At 42.5% G+C, this 26,854-nt stretch overlaps 1 protein-coding gene across 1 annotated transcript; it reads left to right on the top strand.

Annotated features, from left to right (window-relative positions):
- On the top strand, positions 1 to 24,570 carry LOC126235618 (dehydrogenase/reductase SDR family member 11-like). Its single transcript, XM_049944329.1, has 4 exons — positions 1 to 135; positions 12,787 to 12,953; positions 19,397 to 19,404; positions 24,449 to 24,570. The coding sequence occupies exons 1-4, from the start codon at positions 1 to 3 to the stop codon at positions 24,568 to 24,570; spliced, it is 432 nt and encodes a 143-aa protein (XP_049800286.1).
- The last annotated feature ends 2,284 nt before the right edge of the window (positions 24,571 to 26,854 follow it).

The following is a 26,854-nucleotide window of genomic DNA, read 5'->3' as shown; positions in this document are numbered from 1 at the left end:
ATGGAGCGGCACGCAGGTCGCGTCGCCCTGGTGACGGGCGCCAACTCCGGCATCGGCGCCGCCACCGCACGGGCGCTGCTCAGGAGGGGGCTCGAGGTCGTCGGCCTCGACAAGAGGATCGACAGGGTCCAGGTAGTTAACTAACCAGCACCCTCGGTACAGTATCTCAAAACCGGACAGGGTCAAAAAATTGTGCCAGTACTTCAGTTCGAAGTGTTATTTAGCTAACTGCCACAGAAACAGCATGGGTTTCAGAGCAATAGAGAAATGAATATGATGTATTAAGAGTAAGGTATTACTTTTTTCTATTTTTAGCTCAGTCACTTTTTTATGACACAATCGTAACTGGTTTTTAGTCTTCAAAGCCCATCCTCAGATGCTACTTTTTTTGAGTCATCAGGCTTCTGACTGGTTTGCTGCGCCCGCCACGAATTCCTCTCCTGTGCCAAACTCTTCATCTCAGAGTAGCACTTGCAACTGACGTCTTCAATTATTTGCTGAACGTGTTTCCTTATCTGTCCTCCTCTACAGTTTGTCCCCTTTACATCTGCCTGTAGTACCATGGACGTCATTCCCTGATGTCTTAAACAGATGTCCTATCTTGCTGTCCCTTCTCCATGTGAATATTTTCCTTTCCTCTCCGATTCTGTCCAGAAACCCCTCTCTATAACCTTACCATTCAATCTAATTTTCAACATTCGTCCGTAGTACCAGATCTCAAATACTTCGATTCTCTTCGGTTCCAGGTTTCTCACAGCCCATTCTTTACTACCACACAATGATGTGCTCCAAATGTACTTTCTCAGATATTCCTTCCTCAAATTAAGGCCCTTTTTACCGGTGCTAGTCTGCTTTTGATGTCCACCTTGTCCCGTCCGACACAAGTTATGTTCTTGCCTAGGAAGCAGAATCCACCTACTTCATCCACTTCGTAATCGGTCCTGACGTTAACTTTCTCACTGTTCTCATTTCTGCTACATCCTATTACTTTCGTCTTTCTTAGATTTGTACTCATTAGACTGTTCATTCAGTTCAGCGGATCATGTAGTTATTCTTCGCTTTCACTTAGGATAGCAATGTCATCAGTGAATGGTATCATTGATATCCTTCCACCATGAATTTTAATCCCTCTCCTGAACATTTCTTTTTTTTTCTCTCATTGCTTCTTCGATGGTACAGTAGGGTCGAAAGACTGCATTCCTGTCTTACACCCTTCTTAATCTGAGCACTTGGTTCCTGGTCGTCCACTCTTATTATTCCCTCCTGGCTCTTGTACATACAGTATATGACCCGTCTCTCCCTACAGCTTACACCTATTTTTCTCAGAATTTCGAACTTGCGTATCCCACTTCTTTGCGTATTGATTCTTCCTGACTAATCTCTTACACTTCAGCCTGCTCTTCATCACTACTGCATTCTGATCTGCTCCTGGGTACGCCTTACAATCGAGTATCTGATTTCGGAATCTCTGCATGTGTATGACGTAATCTAACTGACACATTGCCGTATCACCCAGACTTTTCCAAGTATACCTCGTCCTCTTGCGATTCTTGTACAGAGTATTCACTACTACTAGCTGAAATTTATTACAGAACTGAATCAGTCTTTCTCCTCTCTCATTCCTTGTCTCACGCCAATATTCTCCTTCCCTTACAACTGTACTCCAGTCCCCGATTACTATTAGATGTTTATCTCCCTATTCGGGCTGTATTACCCGCTCATTATCCTCATATACTTTCTTTGTCTCTTAATATTCAGTTTGCGGCGTCGACATTTACACATGAACTATCGTTTGTGTTGGTTTGCTGTCGATTCTGATAGAAACAACACTATCAGAGAACTGTTCACAGTAACACACTCTCTGCCCTTCCTTCTATTTTTAATGAATCCTACTCCCGCTACACCATTTATTGCTGCTGTCGATATTACCCTACACTCATCTGACCATAAATCCCTGTCTTCTTTCCATTCCACTTCACTGACCTCTACTATGCCTATAATGAGCCTTTGAATTTCTCTTTTCAGATTTTCTAGCTTCTCGACCACGTTCAAGCTCCTGACAAATCCACGTCCCGGCTCGTAGAACGCTATCCTTTCGTTGGTTATTTAACCTTTTTGTCATGGTCACCTCCCCTTTCGCAGTCCCCTCCCAGAGATCCGAATGGGGGACTATTCCGGAATCTTTTACCAATGGAGAGATCATCATGAAACTTTTTCAGTTACAGGCTACATATCTTGGGGGTACAGGTTATGTTTCTTTAATGCAGTGATTTCCATTGCCTTCTGTATTCTTGATCGCGTTTAAACTTATGGGCTGACTTTTTTCTGGTTCATAAACATTTTATCTTTATCTGTTATTACTTTTATGTTGTAATTTCATGTACTGACACGTTCCATGACCTTGGACATTTGATATTGTTGTTTCTTCCGCCCTTAGGGGCAGTTTCCTAAACCGAGGACAAGAGAGTGGCCTTAACCTCCGTCCGCTCCATTGCCCTCTTTGACAAGGCCGTTGGCAGAAAGAGGATGATTTTTATGTCGGAAGTCTTCGTCCGCCAATGCTGGTTATTAATCAATATTTAAGTAGTTTCGTGTTTCGAACTTGGGACCGAAGACGTCAATCAAATCAATAATCAAAGACGATACCCCTCGACCACTTGTGCATCACCAATGCTGCTATGGACAATACGAAAGGTTACAGTAAGACCTGAAACAAGTGCTATTTTTTCACTTGGTTTACTTGTGAGCTTATTAATGTGCTATAACAATGTATGTGGTTTCATACATATGAGCGGCATTTGATGGACGAGTGCTCATCACCGTCTCCACAAACGGGATGTTGTTTCTTCCAAAATGTATTAACAGTTCTTGCTGCTAACAAGTGAATCCGACTGTAGGACTGTAACACTATAAACACTATTCCCTGAACTTGTCATATTCACAGAGACTCAAAACTCGCTATCTAATGTCGGTAAACAAACAAACCAAGACTTACCATAATGTTGTGTTTGGCCTCTATATGCACATGAGTGAAATCCTTCGATAGAGTCCAGATTTTCTCAATACTGTTAACCGTAATGAAAGCGTCGTCCCTCCGTGGATTCCCATTTATTTTCACGAAGCATCTTGGTGATACCCGCCTGTTGCTCGAGCGTGTAGTAACAAATCAGGCAGACCGTCTCTGAATTTCTTCGACATCTTCCTTTAATCCGTACTTATGGTGATCCAAAATACTGCAGCTCAGCTAAATTTTAATCAGAATTCTTCCAACGAATTTAAATAGATAAATCGCCTTCCCTACTGCCGACACTGCTTGCCCGTTTCATTTCACATAGCTTTGCAATGTTACACGTAGACATACAGAGCGTAACGGGTGCAATTTATTTTAATTTTATACACACGTCAAGTTCCGCAGGACCAAACTGAGGAGCAATTGTCCAAGGTCATGGAATGGGTTAGTACATGAAATTATAACATAAAGGTAATAGCAGATGAAAATCAAATGTTTGTTAACCAGAAAAATGCCAGTCCGTTAGTTTAAGCAATCGCGATCAAATAAGCTAATATTGTTAACAAGAAATGACAGTAAGGAATAGATATATCTATATATATTAAGAGGCCAATATCAAAATACCCTGACTCGCGAACAGTCGTCGACAAGAGGTTCGTGAACTTTCATCACTTATTGCGCGAACCGCCCGTTTCTCAGCCAAAATTATCCTTTTGGAATGGGAAGAGTTACCCTAAAATGTAATACCATACGGCATAAGTGAATGAACATAAGCAAAGTAGACAAATTTTCGTGTCGAACGATCACTCACTTCAGTTACCGTTCTAATAGTAAAAATGGCAGCATTAAGTCTCTGAACAAGATCCTGAACGTGGGCTTTCCATCTATCTGAACACCTATAAATTTGAACTGCACAGTTTCACTAATCATATGCCCATTTTTTGAAATTAAAACGTCGGGTTTTGTTGAATTGCATGTTACAAACATTAAAAATTGAGTCTTACTGTGATTTAGCGTTAGTTCTTTTACTACAAGCCATGAACTTATGTCATTAACTTCCCTAATTCACTTTGGCAAATACGGATGGCATAGAAACAGGTCTAAAATAGTCTACATTATCCCTTTCCCCTTTTTATAAAGCGGCTTTACTACTGAGTACTTAATCGTTCAGGAAACTGATCATTCCTAAAGGGAAAGTTACAAATTTGGCTAAATACAGGGCTAACATGTGCAGCACAGTACTTGAATATTCTGCCAGGCACTCCAACATATCCATAGAGTCCATAGTCTTCAGTGATTTAATTATTGACTCAATCTCCCCCTTTTCTGTATCACAGACGAGTATTTCAGATATCATTCTCGGAAAGGCATTTGTCAAGAAAGTTATATGATTCCCTGTAGCAATTTCATTTTTATTTAATTCACCAGCAATGCTCAGAAAATAATTGTTAAATACTGTACATACATCTGATTTATCAGTAACAGAAATATTTTTTCCAGGAACTGACTTTATATCGTCGACCTCATGCTGCTGACGAGACACTTACCTCACAACTGACCATATGGCTTTAATTTTATCCTGTGAGTTAGCTATTCTGTTTGCATAACACATACTTTTTGCCTTCCTAATAACATTTTTAAGCAACTTACAGTACTGTTTGTAATTGGCTACTGCAGCTTGATTGTGACTACTTCTAGCATTTTGATATAATTCCCGCTTTGTTCTACATGATATCCTTATTCCACTTGTCAGCCACGCGGGCTGCCTTTTACTGCTAGTACCCAGTTTAAAACGTTCTAATAGAAAGCAAATCTCAAAGAGCATGAGAAATGCGTTAAGGAAAGCATCATATTTGTCATCTATGTTATCAGCACTGTAAATATCCTGCAACTCTTGTTCCTTAACGACATTTAAGAAACTGACTATTGCTGTTCGATTAACGTTCCAATATAGTTTGTAATTATATGTGACGTTTGTTTGAGTACAAAAGCCTTTTAGTGTTAAAATCTGTGCATCATGGTCTAAAAAGCCATTCACCCATTTACTAACAGAATGCCCATCTAGTAATGAAGAATGAATAAAAATATTGTCTATGGCTGTGCTACTGTTTCCCTACACCCTAGTTGTAAAGAACACCGCCTGTATCAGATCATATGAATTTAGGAGGTCTACCAACATCCTTTTCCTGGCACCATCATTTAGAAAATTTATATCGAAGTCACCACATATAATTAATTTCTACTATTTCCTACAAAGTGAATCAGGAACCCTCTCTAGCTTGTGCAGAAATGATCTGAAGTCAGAGTTAGGGGACCTCAAACAACATTAATTAGCAGTTTAGTGTCACTAAATTCAACCGCCCCTCCTCAACATTCAAATATGTGTTCAGTGCAGTGCTGTGATACGTCTATGGACTCACACGGAATTCTGTTTTTTACGTACATAGCCACTCCCCCATCCCGCAAGTGATGAAACACAGCCAGCTAATCTGTATCCTGGTAAAGGAAGCCTCTGAAGTGTGAAATTATTTAAGTGGTGCTCCGATATACCAATAATCTATAAGCAGTTCACTAACTTTGCCTCTAATACCTCTTATATTTTGATAAAATATGCTAATTCCTTCTCTACTTGGAAACATGACGTCCTCTGAAGGTGAGCCCTTAGTTAGAGGGACTTGCTTTAAGTACGTGCTGATATTTCTACTGGTGGCTGAGGACAGCGTACTGAACAATATTATATCTTTATTCATGTAACTGCAGACTAAAAGTCATAGTCAGTACAAGTCAACTATTTTCAGGTGTGAAGTGTGGACGTGTAGACGCAAAACGCTTAGTGTATACTGACAGGCATAATACTCTTAATGGTGCAGTATGATCATGCAGTAAGCCTCAGGTCGTAAAGTTTCTGATGTGTTTGTGGGAAGACTGATTCAAGCAGAGAAACAACAACCAGCACGCTGGTGTGTGTACACATAAGGTCCCATGTATGGGAATATCCGCGACTACACCTGTTACAGCCTGTATAATCGCCGTGTAGAAATATCAGCATAACACTAATAGTGTACCGACCAATACAGGAGTGTTATCCCTACTCATCTGCATTAATTGACACTTTTCTACATTTGTAGCAAGCTGTCATTCATCATACCAAATTGAAATTATCTCCGACTCATCCTGTAGCCTCTAACACACTCTACGAAAACACTGTCCCTTACACTGCAGTGTAGTGAGCAAACAGTTGCCTTATCCATCACATCGTTTATCCATATATAGAGAATAAGACAGGTTCCATCACTCGTCCCTGACGTACTCCAGGTAATAACCTCGTCTCATTTGCCCTCTGGAGCAAGGTACAAGGTAGTGTTATATATTGTCGGACCTTCATTAAAACACAATAGAGCACTGTGTGGCACTGTGTGGAATGCATTCTGGAAATCTAGAAAAATTGAATTTGCCTGTTGCCATTCATGAATGGTTCGCAGGTTTTCATACAAGAAAAGGACAAGTTGAATTTTTCACGAGCGGTTCATTCTCAATCTGTGCTGATTTGCGGACAGAAACTTTTCTGTCGAAAGGAGATTTATTATTTTGCTCGATAGCGTTACGGATCCGTTCATTTACTCTTCTTACAAGCACGAGTCACCTGCGCTTTTTTTTTCCATTCAGTTGAGACTTCGCTGTGGGTGGGTGATTATGCAAGCTAGGTAACAGGCCAGTGTCAAAGAGTACTCCCCGTAAAGCACCTAATACCGCATTCCGTACGGACCCGGCGACTGATTTCTTTTCCGCTTTTTCAGATGCTTATCTATACCAGAGATGACTATGACTATGTTTCCTGTACTGGGGTTTGTGTGACGGTCAACCGACGATGTCTGTACTATATTCCGCCGTGAATGATTTTTTAAACGCAAAATTAAAATTACTGTTTCCATTACTGTCTTCTGTTGTCACACCTGACTGGACTGTTCGATGAGTGAGTAGATAGAAGCCTTCGACTCAGTTGCTGATTTTATGCACGGCCAGAAATTTCTCCAGGCCTCGTCAAGATCTGCTAAGGTATGGAAGTGGAATTTGTGTGCTTCTTGCTTCTTCTTACAGATGCAAGAATTTCTACTAACTTATTCCTGTCGTCAGTTCCGTTTCTGTTTTGAACGTAGTGCAACATTCCGAATCTTCGTATTAAACCACGGTGGGTCTTGGCAGCCCTTAATCCACTTAATACGTGGCTAGCTGGGTTGTGGTGACAGACGGATCTGTAGCGCGCCCCAAGGTCTTGGTTAAGGTTGTAAGGTGAGAGATGTGCTGTCTAGTGAACAGCGGGCGACAACAATAAATAACTTTCAAGTGTGATGCAGCGTGTTGCATAATCGATGTTTCCGATGTTTTTGTTTCTAAGTCTCAGTTGTAGATGTCGTTCATGTGTTTTGTTGACAAAGTGTCTTTTCGTTCTTGTCGATGTGGCTTAAATCGTGTTGTTACAACGACGATCTTATTAAAATGGCGAAATTTTCAGCAGCAAGAAATAACGAACGAACGTCGGCAGTAACACGAACACGAAAAATATTTTAAAATACCAAAACTGAAAAGCGTAAGCTTTACGTTAATGGGTGGGCTCTTTCGTTAACTGTTTCTTGTCGTTTCCTAGTAGTGCAATGTAATGCATGAAAAACACAATGTTGTGTATGTTCTACAGGATTAATTTATTTAGTTGGCCGGTGTAGAAGGCCATCATTAGACTGTAAAACACTATCATCATCTAACGAGTTACAACATTTTTAAAGAATATTCGAAAAGACGTTACTCATCTAGACTGAGGCAAAAACACATAATAAATATCATCTTTGACAGTGCGGTAGCAACGCAATTAAAAAGGTAAAAATTTTAACAGTGAACAGATACAAAATGAGCAAACAAGGAAAAGCATTAACAATAAACTCACGAACACTGCCTATGTAACAATTTATATCAATCAAATGAAACTTCATCGATCCAAAACAATTTTTTCAAGTCTGAAACATCTATTGTGTATGTATGGAGACAAACGTAACGGACGAAAATTTGTACCAAGGCCGGGATTCAAACGCGAGTATCCTGCTAGTTAGGCGGGCGTGCTAACCACTACAGCGCCCTGGCGGAGTGGCTTTGCACAACTGCAGGGCCTACCCCAGCAAGCCTCCATCCTCAACCAACCTCCCATTCACTTCTCAGCCCACTTGGCACAGCCTCTAAACTCGAACAGTGGAGAGACGCAGGTACAAACTTCCATTCGTCACTTCAGACAGCGTATATACAATTTACATCAAATTAACAACCCCAATAAAATTGGTATTTGTCAAGAATAACAAAAAGTAGCTTGAGGAGGTATTACATACGAAAAGTGAGACAGAAACAGAGTAAAAGATAAAGTAGACAACTATAACAACAGAATTTATGAAATACTTACACGATTACAATAAAATAAAAGGAAATACAGGAAACTGGAAGAATGTTAATAAACTAGGCAGTGTGAGATGGAATGGAAAGCTGAAAGGATTAAGAGAAGTTTAGAGGAAGAGAAGTATCGAGCGGTCTTTTATCATTTAATATTAAATTATAATTGTGGGCCAGATGTATGTTGATTTCCAGGGCTTCCAATACACTGAGTTTCTGGCCTTAGTCTGATAAGTGAAATGGGACAATAACTGGTAGCTGGGGTCTTCTCAGTACATGTTCAGCGAATGTGGGGTAATCATTCTGCGACCTCTTGTTGATTTCATGTTCTGCCAGCAAAATTGCTATCCCTCTGCCTGATTGGCCAATATAAAACTTATCATAATAAGGACAAGTAATTTTTTATATCCCACTTTACCTGTCCTAGCTATGGTATAGTACACTGTTCCTGCAATCAATGCAAAGAGAAGCAGAGCACACATTGAAGAGGAGTTGAATTTTCGGTTCTTGATTCCGATGAAAGGTGTGATCTATCAGCACATTGACTGTGACAAGAAATTTGTGCCTCAGCCTAAATGAGTAACTTCCTTTCCAGTTTTACGATATTGCTCTGCGTGTGTTGTTAAGAAGAACGATGCAATGTGCTTTCGGACATGCATGCATGCCAGGCATTGTGGCGACTACAGCCGTTATGAAATACATAAAATTTATTCACATTTGCGAATACGAAGAACCATCAGCTTAAGTGAATGACGACAGTGAGAATTTGTGCCCACCCGAGATTCAAACCTGGACTTCCAGCTTTATATGAGCATTCACGTTTACTGCTTTCGCTATCCGTGAACAACTCATGGCCTCGCCTAAACTTCCATATGTCGTCTTTCCTGCAACACAGCCTGTACTCGTACACACATTATGTAATTCCCGTACAGGGGAGGAAAGTTTAATTGAAAGTCACTGTCCAGCGTTGGCAGATAAATTCGATAGTGCAGTCCCTGTCGTGATAAGAAGGACGATACACTGTCCTTTCAGACACGCATGCATGCACTTCTGAACCTCATGGATAGGAAATAGCAGCCGTCCATCTCGCCTCCCTCCCCCCACCCCCAAGCAGTTTCAGCGCTCATTTTCAGGGCAGCTAACGACTTTTTCAGTGTCTTCCTGACGTCCAGAAAGAATGTCAGTCTGCAACAGAATACGTGATGATCTGAAACGCCCTTTGTACCAGACTAGGACTCGAACCAAGAACCTTTCCCCTAACTGGTAAATACTGGTAAATACATTTCAGCAGGATAACGCACGACCGCATATTGCAGGTTCTGTACGGGATTTCTGGATACAGAAAATGTTCGACTGCTGCCCAGGCCAGCACATTCTCCAGATCTCTCACCAATTGAAAACGTCTGCTCAATGGTGGCCGAGCAACTGGCTCTTCACAATACGCCAGTCACTACTGTTGATGAACTGTGGTATCGTGTTGAAGCTGCATGGGCAGCTGTACCTGTACACGCTCCGTTTGACTCAAAGCTCAGGCGTATCAAGGCCGTTATTAGGGCCAAAGGTGGTACTGATTTCTCAGGATCTATGCACCCAAATTGCGTGAAAATGTAATCACATGTCAGTTCTAGTATAATATACGTATTTGTCCAATGAATACCCCATTACCATGTGCATTTCTTATTGGTATGGCAATTTTATTGGCCAGTAGTGTAATCAGCAATTACGTCAAGAGCCCCTGCATGATGTGAAAACAAGAGTGACCTGTGCAATTACTACAACTTGAATTACTGAGTCGATCGTTTCCCTCCAAACCGAAACATCTTAATCGGTAAAGTTTACATGATCAGTATACTATAACCTCTGCCGAGAACTCCCTACTATTGAGAAGACCTACGGCTGTATCATGAAAAACAGTGCGAGTGTATGGAGAGCAATTGAGTCAGAGACAATAGTAAGAGATACAGTATTTGTTCCTTAGCAAGAATGTAACAACATTTAATTTGCACCGATTTCAAAATGTAGTCTTACTATTTAACCAAAACAGGGCATCGTCGTCTTTTTATTACCTACACAGAGATCTATAGTAAGTCTGAACATGATCCACAACTCGTCTATGATTCTGGAATTTGCAGTAAGTGTTCTATTGCGTCTTTTAGGTAGAACTGTCTATCAGTTCCAATATTTGCGAATGATCCCCTTGATTTCTTTATAAATGTTTTCTCTTGGTGACCAACATCGCTAACCATGTTCGCCACTCACTGTCTCTTTGTCGGCGGATTCAAGATCTTCTACTTTTCTTGTTGTCAGCAGGGCTAAAGTGTTTCTCTCACGTGATTGTTTCGAAACTCGTTTTTCGGAGCAGTTATCTGATGACGGATTTAATATTACATTACAAGATTGTTTGTTCTTACTGTCGATAATGTAAGTGAAAATTTCATGGTTTGTACTAGCTGCATGAAAGTAGCCCCTTTCTGCTAATGTATAGTTGAGCTACATCCGTGTAATTCAATTTATGCTATGTTGAATGACTTTAAGACAGGCGCTTCTAATTCTGGCATCATGTGCAAGCATGCAGTTATCAAGCTGACTGGACCACCGTTAATTACTTTCGTCTGTGTGTACTAGCAGTTACGTTTTATTTGAATTTCGGCTAACCTAATAATTTAGCTCGCCAAATCACGGGAAGAGTTTCTGTCCCAACTTTGCGATGCATATTCCCTTTACTGTTGAACGGCGTGTCTAGTGTTATGTGAGAGTTATTTCAAGCTCTCGTTCCGGCAGATGACAACTAACACTTCAGGAATCTCACGTCCTATATTTGATATTACATCGGTTTCAGTTATTGGGTTTTCATATTACGAATTTTTATCTGGAGATCTTGGGGAATTTCGAGTCACACTCGACCAAATGTGTTCCACATGCCCTCTCTTCCCTCTTGGCCGCTTCTGGTCTTTGGTGGACACTGGGGTAACTGTACGAGTCTCCGTAGCTCGTGGATTCTTCAGGTAAGCCCTGCACCGAACTGACGAAGATTCTGCTTTAGACAGTCCACTTGGCTCCAGTTCATAGCAACATGCTCGGGCTGTACATAGTCTTTTACTGTACGTTCGTGGTATACATATATCCAATATGAATATACCCTGAACTGGGGTAATTTGATGTCAAGCAATAGATATTCCAGTTCCCGTTCGTTATTCAGTACAAGACAATGAAGTTAGCAAAGCGGCGATATATACAAGTGACTTGAGACTCAACCATGTCCAAATGATATTGCTTTTGGAAAGCCTGGCAAAAGGTTTTTCACAGGTGGCTCGACGACATGAGGCACCCTTGCAGAAGCTGTGTACTTTGCAAAGATAAATATGAGCCGCTTCTGTCTGGGACCCACAGAAAAATCCGGGATAACACCTATGTTTCCTCCTTTCTGACAGATCATACAATATGAAACAAGTCGGCGGACTCTTGGTATGTACCGATTAAATGAATACTTTCTTGCTCGTTGCGAGGGCTACTTGGAGAAAAACTGCAAATTATATAGTGCAGGTCGTCCTAAGATGTCTTGCTACATCGCAAGAACTCCATAAATCCAAGTTTCGTTGAATAACGCGCTGCTCAGATTGCCCGACAGGAGCAACAACTGGTTTCTTCACCATGACAATTACCAACCACATTTAGCTGAGGCAACGGCAGAATGATCAACATTATGTTACGACGTCAGCTTAAAAGAAACAGGGTACCGAGCTATCTAACAGCGCAAATCACATCAGCCCTACTTCCCGACAATTCTAGTCTAATGCGGAAGATTTTCACAATAGGTTAATAGCAGGCCATGTGGCTTCCAATAGAACGGCACCCCTGACGTAGACGGTTTCCTATCTGAATTGTGGTTACTGTTCAGTTGAAGAGGTGGTTTTTTAGTTTTGGTGCACTAAGTAAATTACAACAACGAGCAGAACACAAACTGAAGTCCTAAAAATTGTTTATTTCTCATACTGATTTGCTATAAGTTCTTTGAAGAATTCTGAAAATGTAAGTTTTTGGTTGTTACCTGCTTGGTGCTTTAATTCGATTAGTTAGTGGCAAAAGCTTAACACTGAATGACTATGTTAAGTTTCTTTACATACATGATCAAGTTAAGTGAGGCTACCTGTGTTCACGAATTCCGAGGTTCTGGGCAAACAAGAATATTATCATCCTTAGTGGCAACAGCTTCTTTTTTCATGTAATTACGGCACTCACTTGTGTAGAATTCAAGTATGTTAAATGGCAAACTTGATCTATCTACTAATGATTTTTTTTCTTCTGTCCCGTGCAGATTCGACAAATCTGTCGTTTATTTCTTGCAGGCTCCAGAACTGAAGGACGCTCCGGGTACGTTCTATCCATTGCAATGTGACGTCAGCTGCGAGGAGAATGTTCTACGCGCCTTCAAATGGATCAAAGAGAATTTAGGAGGGGTCGATGTTCTTATCAATAGCGCCGGCATTTGCAGAGAAAACCTTCCAACAAGTAAGTGAGCCACGGTTCGTCTGCATTCAAGTAAGAACCTTGAGTCGTCATGATGCTGCAAAGGATCTGGAAAGAGATTTATAGTCTATACGAACAGGTGGTAAATTATGCACAGAGCCGGTGCTGAAAAGGATTCTTGTACGCTTACTGTTTCTCTCTGACCACGGCTGGATGTCTTGTTTATGTCGTGTCATATGTTTGAGACCCAGAGCAAGGATCAGGTGGCCAACTTCGTGAGTCATTTATCATTCCCCTCAAAAAACATTTTTATTTAATAGTCATTCTGTCATAAGCCAACTAACAGTTACCAAGAATCTTGCTAAATTAATACAGATAACTGAGGTTTTTAAAGTAATATCGCAATGCATAATGACATTTGCACTATACTTAAAATTACAAGTGGTAGTATAAGAACATGTCAACGGTGCAACACAGTGATGGCCCGATTAGAAAGGCGCGTGGAGTGGCAGCGCGGTTTGAGGCGTCATGTCACGGAGTGCGTGGCCCCTCCCACCGGCGGTTCGAGTCCTCCCTCGGGCATGGGTGAGTGTGTTGTTCTTAGCGTAAGTTAGTTTAAGTAGAGTTTAAGTCTAGGGGCCGATGACCTAAGCAGTTTGGTTCCTTAGAGATTCACACATACCGATTACAAACAATTGATGAAATAAACGGGCGGCAGGGCTGAATCCGCGCATCTAGCAGCACAACTGTGGACTAACCCCACAACAGGACTTGAATTTAAGTTGAACAAACGACAAGTAAAGGACGTTAAAATGCGTATATCTCCAGTGCATCAGTAAGCTCCAAACCTGCTCCGAGGCAAACATTGGACACAAGTACATATAATGTTGGTGTCCAAAGTCTATTAGCCACCTCACGCTAGGTGGTACACAATCATATTAAATATTCCTTTTACTAACAATAATGGGGAGCGTAAGGCAAACGACAACACTTTGATGCCATAAGACATTGTTATTATGCTCCCATATAGACAAGATAAGGACAAGTTGGCCAAAGGCAATACTTGACTGATTGGCTACAACGCTGTTACACACAAATCAAGTACTTAATAAGCTACTGGGCCCCTAAAACAAAATAAACTACCAGGCCCCTACTAAAATGATAATGACAATTAAACCCATAATTTCTTTAAAGAAATCAAAAAACTCTGCTCAGTTTGCCCAAAGGCTTTGATCACATTCCCACAAGGATCTTGCAATAACAGAAACACTGACAAAATTACTTTCTCAAAATGACCAAAGCCATGATACCAAAAGAATGGCAATAAACTGCTCAGCTTGAGGTTGAAATGGGAGATCCGCAGAAGCGTGTGTGGCCTGCCAACACCTAGGCCTCGTGCTATGACGGGAAAGCCGCCGAAGCAGAAGGAAGACGCGTCCCTGCATCGGACCAGCAGAACAGCAACGCACCAACCGCTGCCGAGACATAGCTGTCAACATATACCAAACGACAAACAGCAGACAAGTTTGACCGAAATTAACATACACAGTAGCATTTAAGCTGACATTTAAATTTATTTCCAAGGAAACCAACTATTAAAACTTCAGTATAGGAGCACCCCGTTCATAAATGTTGGAAGTTAACCTTCCTACAACAAGGAACAATTTAAAAAGTCATTTAAAAGAATAATTACATAATAATTGAAACAAGACAAAAAAAGTCAAACTTATACCTTTGCTGGGGCGTCTTGGTGACTGAATGACACTGTAATTCGATACGCACCAAATGGCAGATGGTCGGCCATAAGGTCTACAACAAACAAAAATCACACTCAGTGGTATCAAAAAATCAATGATAACAGTGACTTCAGGTACCAGATTACGATTGCACAATACAAGCTTTGCGCTTAAAGAAACCTCCAGACTGACACACACAGGCCCAATGGGTGTCACTGAAAGGCATAAAAGAACCGGATTCGTGCCCTCCTGCTCGTGGCTGCTAACAAGAGGTTCAGTACATCTCGGCGTATTTAGCCCACCACAGTTAACTCATGCATTTCGTGACGAGAGCCGCTCTTTGCCCCCTCAGCTCACCGGCACCAACGGTAAACGCTACATGAAAAGGCGGGACCTACGAACCAACGGTCAACGGTTTCAACTCTCTGCAATCGTGAGTACGCGAGCTACTCAGACCCACCCGTCCAGATCCGTCTTCCATACACCACTCCTTACTTCACAGCTCCAGAGGTAACACTCAACCAAGAAAAGATGATACGACGAGCGCCAGAATCGATGGAACGCGCGCAGAAATGGCGCCAGTACGATCGCGCTAGCGCACCTTCACAGAAGCAACCACTACTCATTTTTGTTGTACAAATTGCGTATAGCATAATAATTAAAGCTGTCACACAATATTGACACAATTTTCGATAAAGCATTGTTCAGTTCACTAAGTTTGATACGTGCAGTCAATGAAAGAGGAAAAGAGGCAGCAGGTACAAAAGAATCATACGCTACTCTGGGGAAATGCCGAAAGGAAACCAGCAGTCTACGACGTTCCAAGATGGCAGATGAGGGAGTTCCATGATGAAATAGCAAAGACAGTGTGTGGCGGTAAGCCCTATCATGAGCCCAGCTATAGACTACGTAGCCAAAGAAACCCAATAGTATTAGGCGTTCACAGGCGGGCAGATAAGGCAATGCCATGTTGAAACGGCAAACACACTGCGAGATAAACCAGTTGTTGAGACTAGCGATAGGACACGTAGCTGTTGTTCACAGCTCACGGAATTTGAACGAAAAATAAACAGGAGGAATCTCTTAGCACACGCACACACACACACACACACACACACACACGAGGGAGGCCTAATTTCGTCCTATATACGTATACGCAGGAACTACCTCGAACTGGGACACAGGCTGACAATTACAGTAACTGTAGTGCTGCGGTATGAGGGAGATATCAGCGTATTACAGTATTCGAATCTGTGGAATTAGCTTCAGATAATGCCCACCTGCTGGTCTGCTTTGTTCTGATCTGTAGTAATTTCCGTACAACGACAATTACAATCATTCCATTATACAGCTGATGGCTGCCCATAATCGCAACTGCGAATACATTTCATGTTACTGAAGGCTGTCGTCCATTGATTAACAGCGGCAGCAGCGGCGCAACATTCGGCTGACCTGTCTGGGGTTTGAATGAGTCTCCAAGGCGTGTGCTGTACAGGCCTAGACAGTTATCCTGGTAGACGACACAGATTAATATAGCGTTACTATAGCTAGAATAAACTGCCATTCGGTTTGATTATCTCTGATCTCAGATAGCTATTGCTTTCCTCGATGCCTTCCCAACTATTGGTAAAATCTTATTATTTTATACACACTGATGAGCCAAAACATAATGATCAGTTACTTAAAAGTCTGTTGGTCCACATTTGGAAATCAAATGAGAGGCCACTCTGCGTGCAATGGATTCTAGAAGCTCGTGATAGGTTTTCAGATGTTTTCCCCGATCAAATATTATTTTTAAGCGTACGTGAGGAAAAATGTTATTGTTACTTTGTGATTGGAAATCTTCGCAAGTGAAGAAAAATCCTTTTTATTAATAATTTGTGGAAAAAAATCGTTTTATGCTCTAGCTGAGCCGTCATTCAGCTTCGAATTTTGGAGCATGGATGATTACTCGGAAGACCAATGAGTGATCACAAAGTCCCATTCCCCCTATGGCGTGTCCGTATATTCTTAGATGGCGACACTGTGTTTATATGGAAACATGACAGAGGACAACTTTGAGGTTGTGTGACTGTTCTTAATTATTTATTCCAGAGTGTCTGTGTACGCCATGGTTTTCACAATACAGTCTGATGTCTTACATGTAAGATGTGAAATTCTCCAAATTGCTGGCATGATGGCAGTAAACGTACGTCGAACAGAATTCTTACGTACATCGGTCTCGCAATGTGTGACAGAAACCTTCGGCTTAATGAACCCCATAAAACGCATTGCACACAGGATGACAGATCAGGACTTCGAAGCGGCCACTCCAAAGGTACACGCGAATGGACAGAACGACATCCAGTCCGTTTGTAATGAAATGTCTCATTGAAGCTTTCTCTAATGGCGATAACAGAATTGACTGGTGCCCTATCCTGCTGAAACCACATACGACCGAGCAGTTCCCGATCTTGCAGATACGGAATAAACAAATCGCGTAACATGGTGAGATACGCAGTGCGATTCACAGAACCGTTGAAGAAATATGGAGCTACCAAGTGCGTTACAGACATTGCAGCCAATGTCATGACATATGGTGGGTTGTGTTCAAGTTCGTCATAAAAGACATCAAGCATTCACCCCCACACAAGCCTAATTACTTTTCGGGTGTCGTTACCATTCATTTCGTTGGGAAACGAAGGTTTAAATGCCTGTAGCTTGTAATCATTCCTCATATGATTTTGTAATGTAGAGTATGGAACTCCCAATTCCAGTGACCGCTTACGAATGGACTTCTTTTGGCGAACGTTCGACAGACACTGCATCCTCCAGATACTTTTGCATTAGTATTTATAGTCTTCCTGAGCGCATCTCATGTTTTATACATTGAGCTGAAATTGGTTTTTCTCACACCGTAAAATTGTTTGGTAGGGAATATTTATGAAACAGTGCACTGAAATCTAGACGAATATTTCTTATTGATTTTGCTGTATGAGGTCGTTCGTGAACACACATGCTCATCACGATCCGTTCCTAGATGGTGCAAGTGCGCTCATCAGCCATGATTTAGATATATGTGACTGCTACAAGAAAAAGAGAACAATGTATCTTCCCTGCAATACATAGGGGTTAATGGGACTTTGTGATAACCCTGCAGAAGTAGTGACGAAGAAACAAGAAAGAAAGCGCCCCATCTTACATTTACAGGCGGTCATTTGTCCTTGACGTCTTATTTTCACATACCACACATAATTATAGCTCTTTTTGATGTGAATACGTATTTGAGACAGAGCCAGATATGGGAAACAAGTGAGTACAACACAAATGAAAGATTTACAGTCTAAATTATTTTGAACTATAACTCCAAAATTAAATACGTCAACCAGAATTAAGTGATGCCACTTGCAGAGTGTACAACTAAAATGTGTTCCCTCTTTCTCGTTCCGTGAGCTGAGGCGAGCGTGCAGTGCGGAGGGAGGAGCACCAACACCGCCGCGGCGGGGGTGGGGGGTGGGGGGGGGGGAGTGACAGGCAGGGAGCAGAGGCGCTTCGTACCGATTGCTTGCTGTATTTCACATGATGAGCGGGAGAGAAAATTTTGTGACAGTGCGTATGTACGTAGACTGTTATCTTCACATGTGGTATATATTGACAGCACACCACAAAGATAAAGAAATACCCGCTCACCTGTTAGTCGCGCACTGACCGACTGTTCGCTGCAACGCTGAACAGTGGTAGATCGCCGACTATGGTAGAAGTTGCAAAAGGCACGAAACGTATAGAATTAAGTCAAAAAATTCCTAACAGAACTGTGGCTCTCAAGAAACAAGACTAAGTGGACAGACGATAGCATGCGAAATAGGACCCGCAATAATACTGGTTTGCATTTGGCTAGCTATTTCGCCGTCATACAGAACAAATATTGGCCTTCTTACAACAAAGGAAAGCACTGCTAAAGTCAGCGAAATTGCCATCCTCACGTGCACCCATTATGTTCGTATTTTCGTCTTCGCTTACTTCAACCAGTGCTTCGCTAGTCTCTTATATTTTGTACTAAAGATGGACGACTCCATCAAATCTACTTTCCCAACTGCACTCAGTGGCTTCAACTTTAGAATACATGTAAGGGGCGTTCAACAAGTAATGCAACACTTCGTTATCTCATCCAATTCCGGCTGGCAAAATGCGGAATTTGCTGTGGGACATGGTGGAATATTTCCGCTTCACCCCTCTAGTTTTATGAAGTTTCAACATCTGGCGGCGCCATACGTAGAATTCAAAATGGCGTCTGTAACAAGTGGTGCGTTGCAAGCAGAGAGTTGTTGTTGAGTTTCCTTCGGCGGAAAACCAGAGACTCACAGGTATTCGTAATATGTAGCAAAATGTCTACGGAGACCTGGCGCTGAACGAAAGTAGGATTAGTCGTAGGGTGAGCCGTTTGTCATCATCGCAAATAAGGTCGCGAAACCTTGCGATCTCCCGCGTTCTGGGCGGCCGCACACAGCTGTCACGCTTCATCTGTTGCAACGAGTGGCCCTCTCATTCGAGCTGATCGACGAATCGCAGTCAAATACGCAGTCGTTCTACAATTGGAATACTGAAAGATGTGGGTTCCTTGCCGACTGACAGAAGACCAAAAAATAACAACGAAGAACCATCTGCGTGGAATTGCTTGCCCGTTAAGAGGTTTATCGAGGCAATTATTTGTAAGAACAACCACACAGGCGATGAAACACGGGTTCATTACTTCGAACCGGAAATAAAGCAGCAGTCCATGGAGTCACGCCACACCACATCTCCTGTGAAGAAGAAGTTCAAAGCCGCATCCTCAGACGATAAAGTCTGGGATTCTCAATGGGTTATTCTGTTTGCTGCCCCACATCACAGGGCAACGATCAACTTTGAACTGTGTCCTGTTACCTTCAGGAAACTGAACGAATTCAGTGTGCTCGTCGCCACAAAAATGCAAACAAACTGCTCCTTCTCCAAGACAATCTAAGCCCTCACACAAGTATGCGCACCCGAGAGTACAGAACTTCGTTGGGCTGTTCCTCCTCAGCCACCGTACGGCCAGGATCTCGCACCTCCCGACATTTGTTGGGTCCAATGCCTCCGATGTCGTCCAGTAGATTCGTACCATGTCAGCACACTGCCTCTCCCAGCGAGCCCAGCGAGGTGGTGCGAGGCCGTCACATTGAACGGAAATAATGTTGAAAAATTGGGATTTGTGCCCAAAGAGTGGGGAATAATAAGGTTTAATAGAATCCTGAATAGAACCAACCTGCTTTCAGAAAAGAAACGCTGCGTTACCTATTGAACGCCCCTCGTCTATGACCATCAAATCTGCCCAGCGTCGCACAGATACAGAAAAGAAACCAAAAATTGTTTTCACCAAACAAAAGAAGGAAACTGCGTAGCACGATGCCTTTGCAGCTAGAGGGATAGGATAGGAGATCAGTGTTTAACGTCCCGTCGACAACGAGGTCATTAGAGACGGAGCGCAAGCTCGGGTGAGGGAAGGATGGGGGAGGAAATCGGCCGTGCCCTTTCAAAGGAACCATCCCGGCATTTGCCTGAAATGATTTAGGGAAATCACGGAAAACCTAAATCAGGATGGCCGGAGACGGGATTGAACCGTCGTCCTCCCGAATGCGAGTCCAGTGTGCTAACCACTGCGCCACCTCGCTCGGTTGCAGCTAGAATTTGCGACTAGAATTAGGGAATAACTACTGCAGGGAACTAAAAATGCTTGAGGATTTATCTAAAATTCGCTTTTGCATTCCTATGTTTTTGCCTTTCATATTAGTACAGTCATTCCTAAACAAATGAATATGACATAGTAAGGAATAAGGTAGATGAAATAATTAAAATGTGACGTAAGATTTTAGCTATTGTTGTCAATTGCTTACGTACGTGAATGGTGCTTATTGATACTGCCGGCCTTTAACGTTAACATGTTAAGACGCACCTTCTTAAGGAGTGGTTGCTATGAATCTCGGTCCCAGGTATCGGGCATAACTATCAGTCCATATCAAAAGTCAGTCACCCTATTTGCGCTAGTAACCCCCCTCCCTCCAGAATGATTCTCCATCCGTCCCCGCTCCGCCTTTACAGCCCCCCCCCCCACCACCACCACCACCCACAATGACACATGCCTGTAACTCTACCAAGGTGAGTTCAACCTTGCGACGGGAAAGGATCAAAGTCAGTTGGCTCAACAGTGGACACTATAAGGAATGCTGGGATAGATGAAGAATAAACTGGAATTCAAATAGCTGAGATAGATATCTTACAAATGCAGATGACACCATACTGGTTGCAGAAGGCTTGGCTCTGAGCACTATGGGACTGAACTTCTGTGGTCATCAGTCCCCTAGAACTTAGAACTACTTAAACCTAACTAACCTAAGGACATCACACACATCCATGCCCGAGGCAGGATTCGAACCTGCGACCGTAGCGGTCACGCGGCTCCAGACTGTAGCGCCTAGAACCGCACGGCCACTTCGGCCGGCCGGTTGCAGAAGGTGGAAGAGAGTTATACATCCTCTTACTTACAGTGAAAGGAGAAAGTACAGATGCTGATCTGAGTTAGAACGTCAAGAAAACGAAAATTATGCAACTGCACGTAACACTTCATGGCATACGGGAGGAGCAAAAGTGGAGGTAATTTCTGTGATGTTGAATGCAGCTACGAAATCAAGGGACCGTTACTGCTTTGAAGAGAGGGGAATTACAACTCTGACAGTGTTTTAAGGAATAGAGACGTAACTTTACAACAAAAATCTGTATAGTAAGTTGTGATATAAGGATGTAAGACCTGAATCGCAAGAATGGCTGAACGGCGTGGAATTGTGGTATTGGAAGAAAATTCTTAAGAGTTCCATTGAGTGAAAAGAGTATGAACACAGTAAATAAAAACCAGACTGCTGCTTAAACGGTATAATAATGAAGCAAAAAGCAGACCTGCTTTGGGGACATTACGAGAAGACACCATTCGATGGAAAAGACGAAAATGCTGAGCAAGATCGGAGGCAGAAGAACAGGGCGGGCAAGGATGAGATGAATCGATGGCGTCACATCAGTAATGGATTCGGAGCTGGAAAGTCTGCAGGAGAAAATGCAGGACTGAAAAATCGACACGCTCTAGTTCATGGGGTCATGGAGAGTGGGAATCGACTAAACAAATAGAGAGATAGAGAGAGACACTACATACCAAATTAATAGAGTTTTACTTGTTGGATTGATCCGAGAGGGCGAGCTAATGCTTGTTCATCTGCCCTCTTACCTTTATTCATTTTTAACTAGTGTTATACGATGGAATAATTCCCTGCCGCATTCATTAGTGTAAGTTTGGCACAACCACTTTGATTCTCAAACGCAGTTTGTAAATAGCGAGACAAATGAACGTTCATCCACTAGACAGTGGACCAAGGCAGGTAAAAGACCTGGATGTGTCAGGTTGTGTACTAGCAGAGCACCTCTGTTATGCGACTTGCATTAACTTCCTTCATCAATATTGTTTGTATTTACCATTTTGTAACGAAGCAATTATGTATACCTTTGGTATTATAGCTATTTTTAACCTACAGAACTAGTTTCAATAATTTTTGTTTAAGTTGAGTCTTTTTCAATTAGGCAGCAGGTTCCTTTCGCACAGTACGATTGAAATATTTTACGATCTTCTCACTGGAGGCGACTTGTTTTGTTTTAGCTGTGTTCTTTGTAGTTTAAATTCATAAATTTATTGGATGTTGGATTTTAGGCACATTTCTGATAAAATATCAGCTACAAATGATTTATGACGATTCCTTCAAAACATTAACGCAATACTGAAATTGAAAAATAAAATATGAGATTCATGAAATATAATGAAATAAAATTTTTTGATAGTAAAGGAATTACAGTATTACGTACTGTTTCATAGTGTCAAAAGTGGGACGCTTTAAACTAAAATCATGGACACAAATCCTCAGCGAGGCGACGAGTCTATTTACGCAGACAATGGTTTAAGAACCTGAGAGCTTTCTAAAAACATGGTCTGCGTTACAAAAGTATTACGTAGAGTGGAAAAAAATTTGTAATATCGGAAAGTGTGAACATATTGGATTAAGACTGATAAAGAGAAGGTTGCAAGTGTTGGAAGCCAATTAAGACATGTTTGCATCCCATCTACTGGCCAGTGACGAAACGTGAATATACAGGTTTGTGCTAAACAGTCTGAATAGCACGTAATGCTGTTGCAGGGTAAGTTGTGCTGAGAAATAATTCAATACGTTGCACCGTGTCCGAGTAAAAGACAAAAGGAAATCAGGCCGTTGCAACTTGAGTACGCAAATTCAAAAGGCCCGCCAAACATGTTCGTTTGTTTCCCGAATACCGAGCAAGAGAGCGACAAACCAAATAATCATGGGACGGTAGTAAGGATCGAACCAGAGCCGAAGGCTGAACAGTCTCGAAAGTTGGCATCTGTGGTGTCACCGCTAGACACCACACTTGCTAGGTGGTAACTTAAATCGGCCGCGTCCTGTAGTACATGTCGGACCCGCGTGTCGCCACTGTGGGATCGCAAACCTAGCGCCACCACAAGGCAGGTCTCGAGAGACTGAGGAGACCTCGTCCCCAGTTGTACGGACAACATAGCTAGCGATTGGACGTGCTAAGCCTTGCTCTCATTTGCCGAGAGATAGACAGTAGAATAGCCCTCTGCTAAGTTAAATGGCGACCACCTAGCAAGGCGCCATTTGTATCAGTGCCAATAGCTTACGAGTATGCAGGAGAGATGTATTCCAACAAGAAAATAAAGTTAAGTATTAAAAAAGCTACGTATTTCTCTTTAGTGCATTTATAAGTCTCATGTTCTAGACTTCACGCCCGTCTGCGTTAGCCTTGCGTGCCCTATCGGCTACAGCATTGTGTCTGGGCTGTATGGTCTAGACACAACAGCATCCATGTTATAACAACTGATACTAGCTGCATCTAGCAGGCCGCTTGAAATTGTGCGCTCAAGGACATTCAGTGCTTACTATTTCGGAAACGGCGCAACGTATCGAGTTCTTTTCTTAACAACTATTTCTCAACTCAGCCTACACTGCAACACCCTCAAAAGATTTTCAGACTGTATCCGACCACCCTGTATATAATCCAGAATGAGAAAGGTCCAGGTACAAGCGACGCATCACCTTCCGAATACTAAACAAACGTAAGAGGTAGCCATCGGCAAAAGAATTCATAATTACTATTTTTGGAATGATAAGGACGCAGTTCTTGATTTTCTGTAATGCCGCTGTTCATAAATAGCAAGAGACATGTTCACCTTTCACAAGCATAAAGTCGTCACTACCACGAAGAGATTACACAAGAACACGGAAGCGCTTCAAATTCACAATGGTAATGCCAAACCGCACGAATCTTTGGCAGCTAATCTGGCACCTTCTTAGACTGGATCAGGATCTCTTACGCTTCGCACAGTGCAGATGTGACACCCCCCGACTTCTACAGGTTGGACCCGTGGAAGACAGTCTTCAGCGTCTCAAATTGATAATACTGGTGACATAAAGTGGCTGTGAAGACGTAGATACAACAGTTTGCACTCGACTTCTTGTGACGATGATTACAGAATCGGCATAAACGACGATGCTCTGTCACTACATTTAAAATAGTGGCTGTTCTGAGTAGCTTCATTGTATACAGGATCACTGACTTTAACAGCATAAGCATTTCCAATGATGTGTCGGTACACAGGGTTTCACTGCAGTCCTCGTCCTTCGCTTTATTGCTGACTGATGATGGCGGCATGCTGTGTTCCCAGCTGGACAGACAGCCGAGTGGCAGCACACACTGGACGTCAACGTCCTGGGGCTGTCCGTCTGCACGAGGGAGGCCGTCCAGAGCATGCTGGACAGGGGAGTCGACGACGGCTTCGTCATCCACATATGCAGGTAGACCTCAAAGCGTCTATAGCGATGTATTTTCGTCTTGTGAGACTGTATAGAGGTATTCTTAAACATAGAGCCATTCAGCATTTAGCTTCCAATAAACGTCGACATCAGGTACCGCGTGAGAATCATTGCGTGTTTATTAACGAACATGAAAGCTGACTCTTATCTCCACAGTGTACACTGGTGTCCGAAATTAAAGCAACAAACCACTCTTTTCCCGTCCTGTGCCTAATTCACGATATAATCATACAAAATGTCGACAGATGTCCGTACAATCATGATCTGCATAAAAGATAGCATTCCGGTCAACGGACAAGCACGCCAACGATGACGTCAGAGCACCCATCAAACGAGGTAGTATTTGTCGATTAGTCCAACATCCACGGTCGTGGTGTACACTGTCACAGACGGTGCACTGCGGCACAGAGGAGTCGCCAATCAGACTCTCTGCAGTGGACAGCCGTACAAAGAATGGAAGCAGGACAGTCGCAAACTAATGTACACCAATGGCTTAATGTGAATCGTTCTCTTGTTTACAGATATCGAAACTGTATCCCGATGATCAGGGAGGGGCCGACCACGTGTAATATCGGAAAGAGAGAACCATTATTTGGCTGTAAGAGCACGACGGACCGCCTTAGTAGCGCATGGCAGCTGGCGTCTGACATCGCAGCACCCGCTGGACGTGTTGTAGCGAGGCAAACGCTGTGTAGAAGGCTACACCACAGAAGCCTTTACTGTCTGACATGCCATAGTGGGCCAATGTTCTTTGCACAGATGAGTCCCGTTTTGGTCTGGAGAGTGATTATCGACGCAGACGCATCTGGAGGGAACGCTGAACGCATTTTCGGAATCCAAACATTGAGGAAAGACAGCGGTATCGAGGAGGATTCCTAATGATGTGGGCAGGGATTATGTTGACTACTCGAACATCTCTTCATTAAATTGTACGACTGAAAAGGCAATGTTCATCTGATGTCAGTTATCGCGACGAGAACTTGGGACCTCATGTGCAGTTCTTGCGAGGTGCTGTGGGCCCATACCTCGCACTGATGGATGACAATGCTCGACCTTTAAAGCACGGATGATTGATATTCTTTTGGAAGGGGATAATGCTGCTCGCTCCCCAGATTTGAATCCCATAGAACATGTCTGGCATGCGCTAGGAAGACAGGTTGTATCACGTCAGTATCCACCAACCACTCTCCAAAACTTCCGAGCAGCTCTACAGGAAAAATTGGCGTTATTGCCTCAATATGAGACTGATGACATCATTCACAGCATCACCACTCTTAATCAGACATATATTGCTGCCAGAGGTGGTAACACCCCATGCTAAGTACATTAACCAGTTGTCGGAATGTGTGTGAAAATGCATTAAGTTGGAAAAAACGAAGAACATCTTTGTCTACCGTTATAAATGGTGCAGTTGTTTGCGTTCTGTATTTTTTACGTTGTTTCTACTTTACTGTCACCTGTTTATATTGTTTTGTTGCAAAATTAACGCAATCTTGCACTATTTCCGTTTGTTGCTTGGATTTTGGACACCGGTGTAGATAAGACGTTTGATTGTCAGAAGAAAATATTTGCATTATATCCGGTTTTCCCGATTGAAGGAATCGTTACAACGGGTCTATTTTCACTTCCCTTTAAAAGACGGCGTCTGTGAAAGTAATGTAGCATTCTGTTACGATGTAGAATTCTCGTGCATCTAAGGAAAGACGAAAATTCGCATTGTGCGAGACGGTGTGGTGGATAAAAAAGGCCGAGTTGTGGATTTTAGACCCCCGTCCAGCGATACACATGAAAATTTCCTGTGGTTTCTTTGTTTATTTTAAGGCCCAAGCCAGAATAATTCCTTCAGGCTCACCACCGTTGATTTCCTAACATAGTCATTGTTAAACTGAACTAGTCTTTGTCCTAGTAACCCCGATATCGACGGAGCATTGAAACTCCGTCGCTTAGGCCTGGCGAAGTGCATGACAGATGGTTTCAGGTCCGCAACATAGAGAAGACTTTAATGCGAGGCACCGTCTCTGTCCTGTGTAGGACCATTTAGCGAAAAAGAAAAAAAAACTCATGGTATACTTTTTTGTGTTCACTCGAACTATAGAAACGAAGGCACTCAGTTATTGTAACCTACAGATCTTCATAACCTACTCTCTGTAGAGCTCCATGCATTTTGCTGTATCTGTGTACTAACGCATCATGTGCCAAAGCCACTGCCCAGTAGTGATAAATGCTGCAGAGTTGAAACCAACATTAGTAATGCTCATCAACGAAAAATT

This window comes from Schistocerca nitens, chromosome 2, assembly GCF_023898315.1.
Source record: "Schistocerca nitens isolate TAMUIC-IGC-003100 chromosome 2, iqSchNite1.1, whole genome shotgun sequence".
Taxonomy (NCBI): Eukaryota; Metazoa; Arthropoda; class Insecta; order Orthoptera; family Acrididae; genus Schistocerca; species Schistocerca nitens.
Note: the sequence above shows the minus strand (reverse complement) of the source record. Positions and strands in the feature narration are given on the sequence as shown.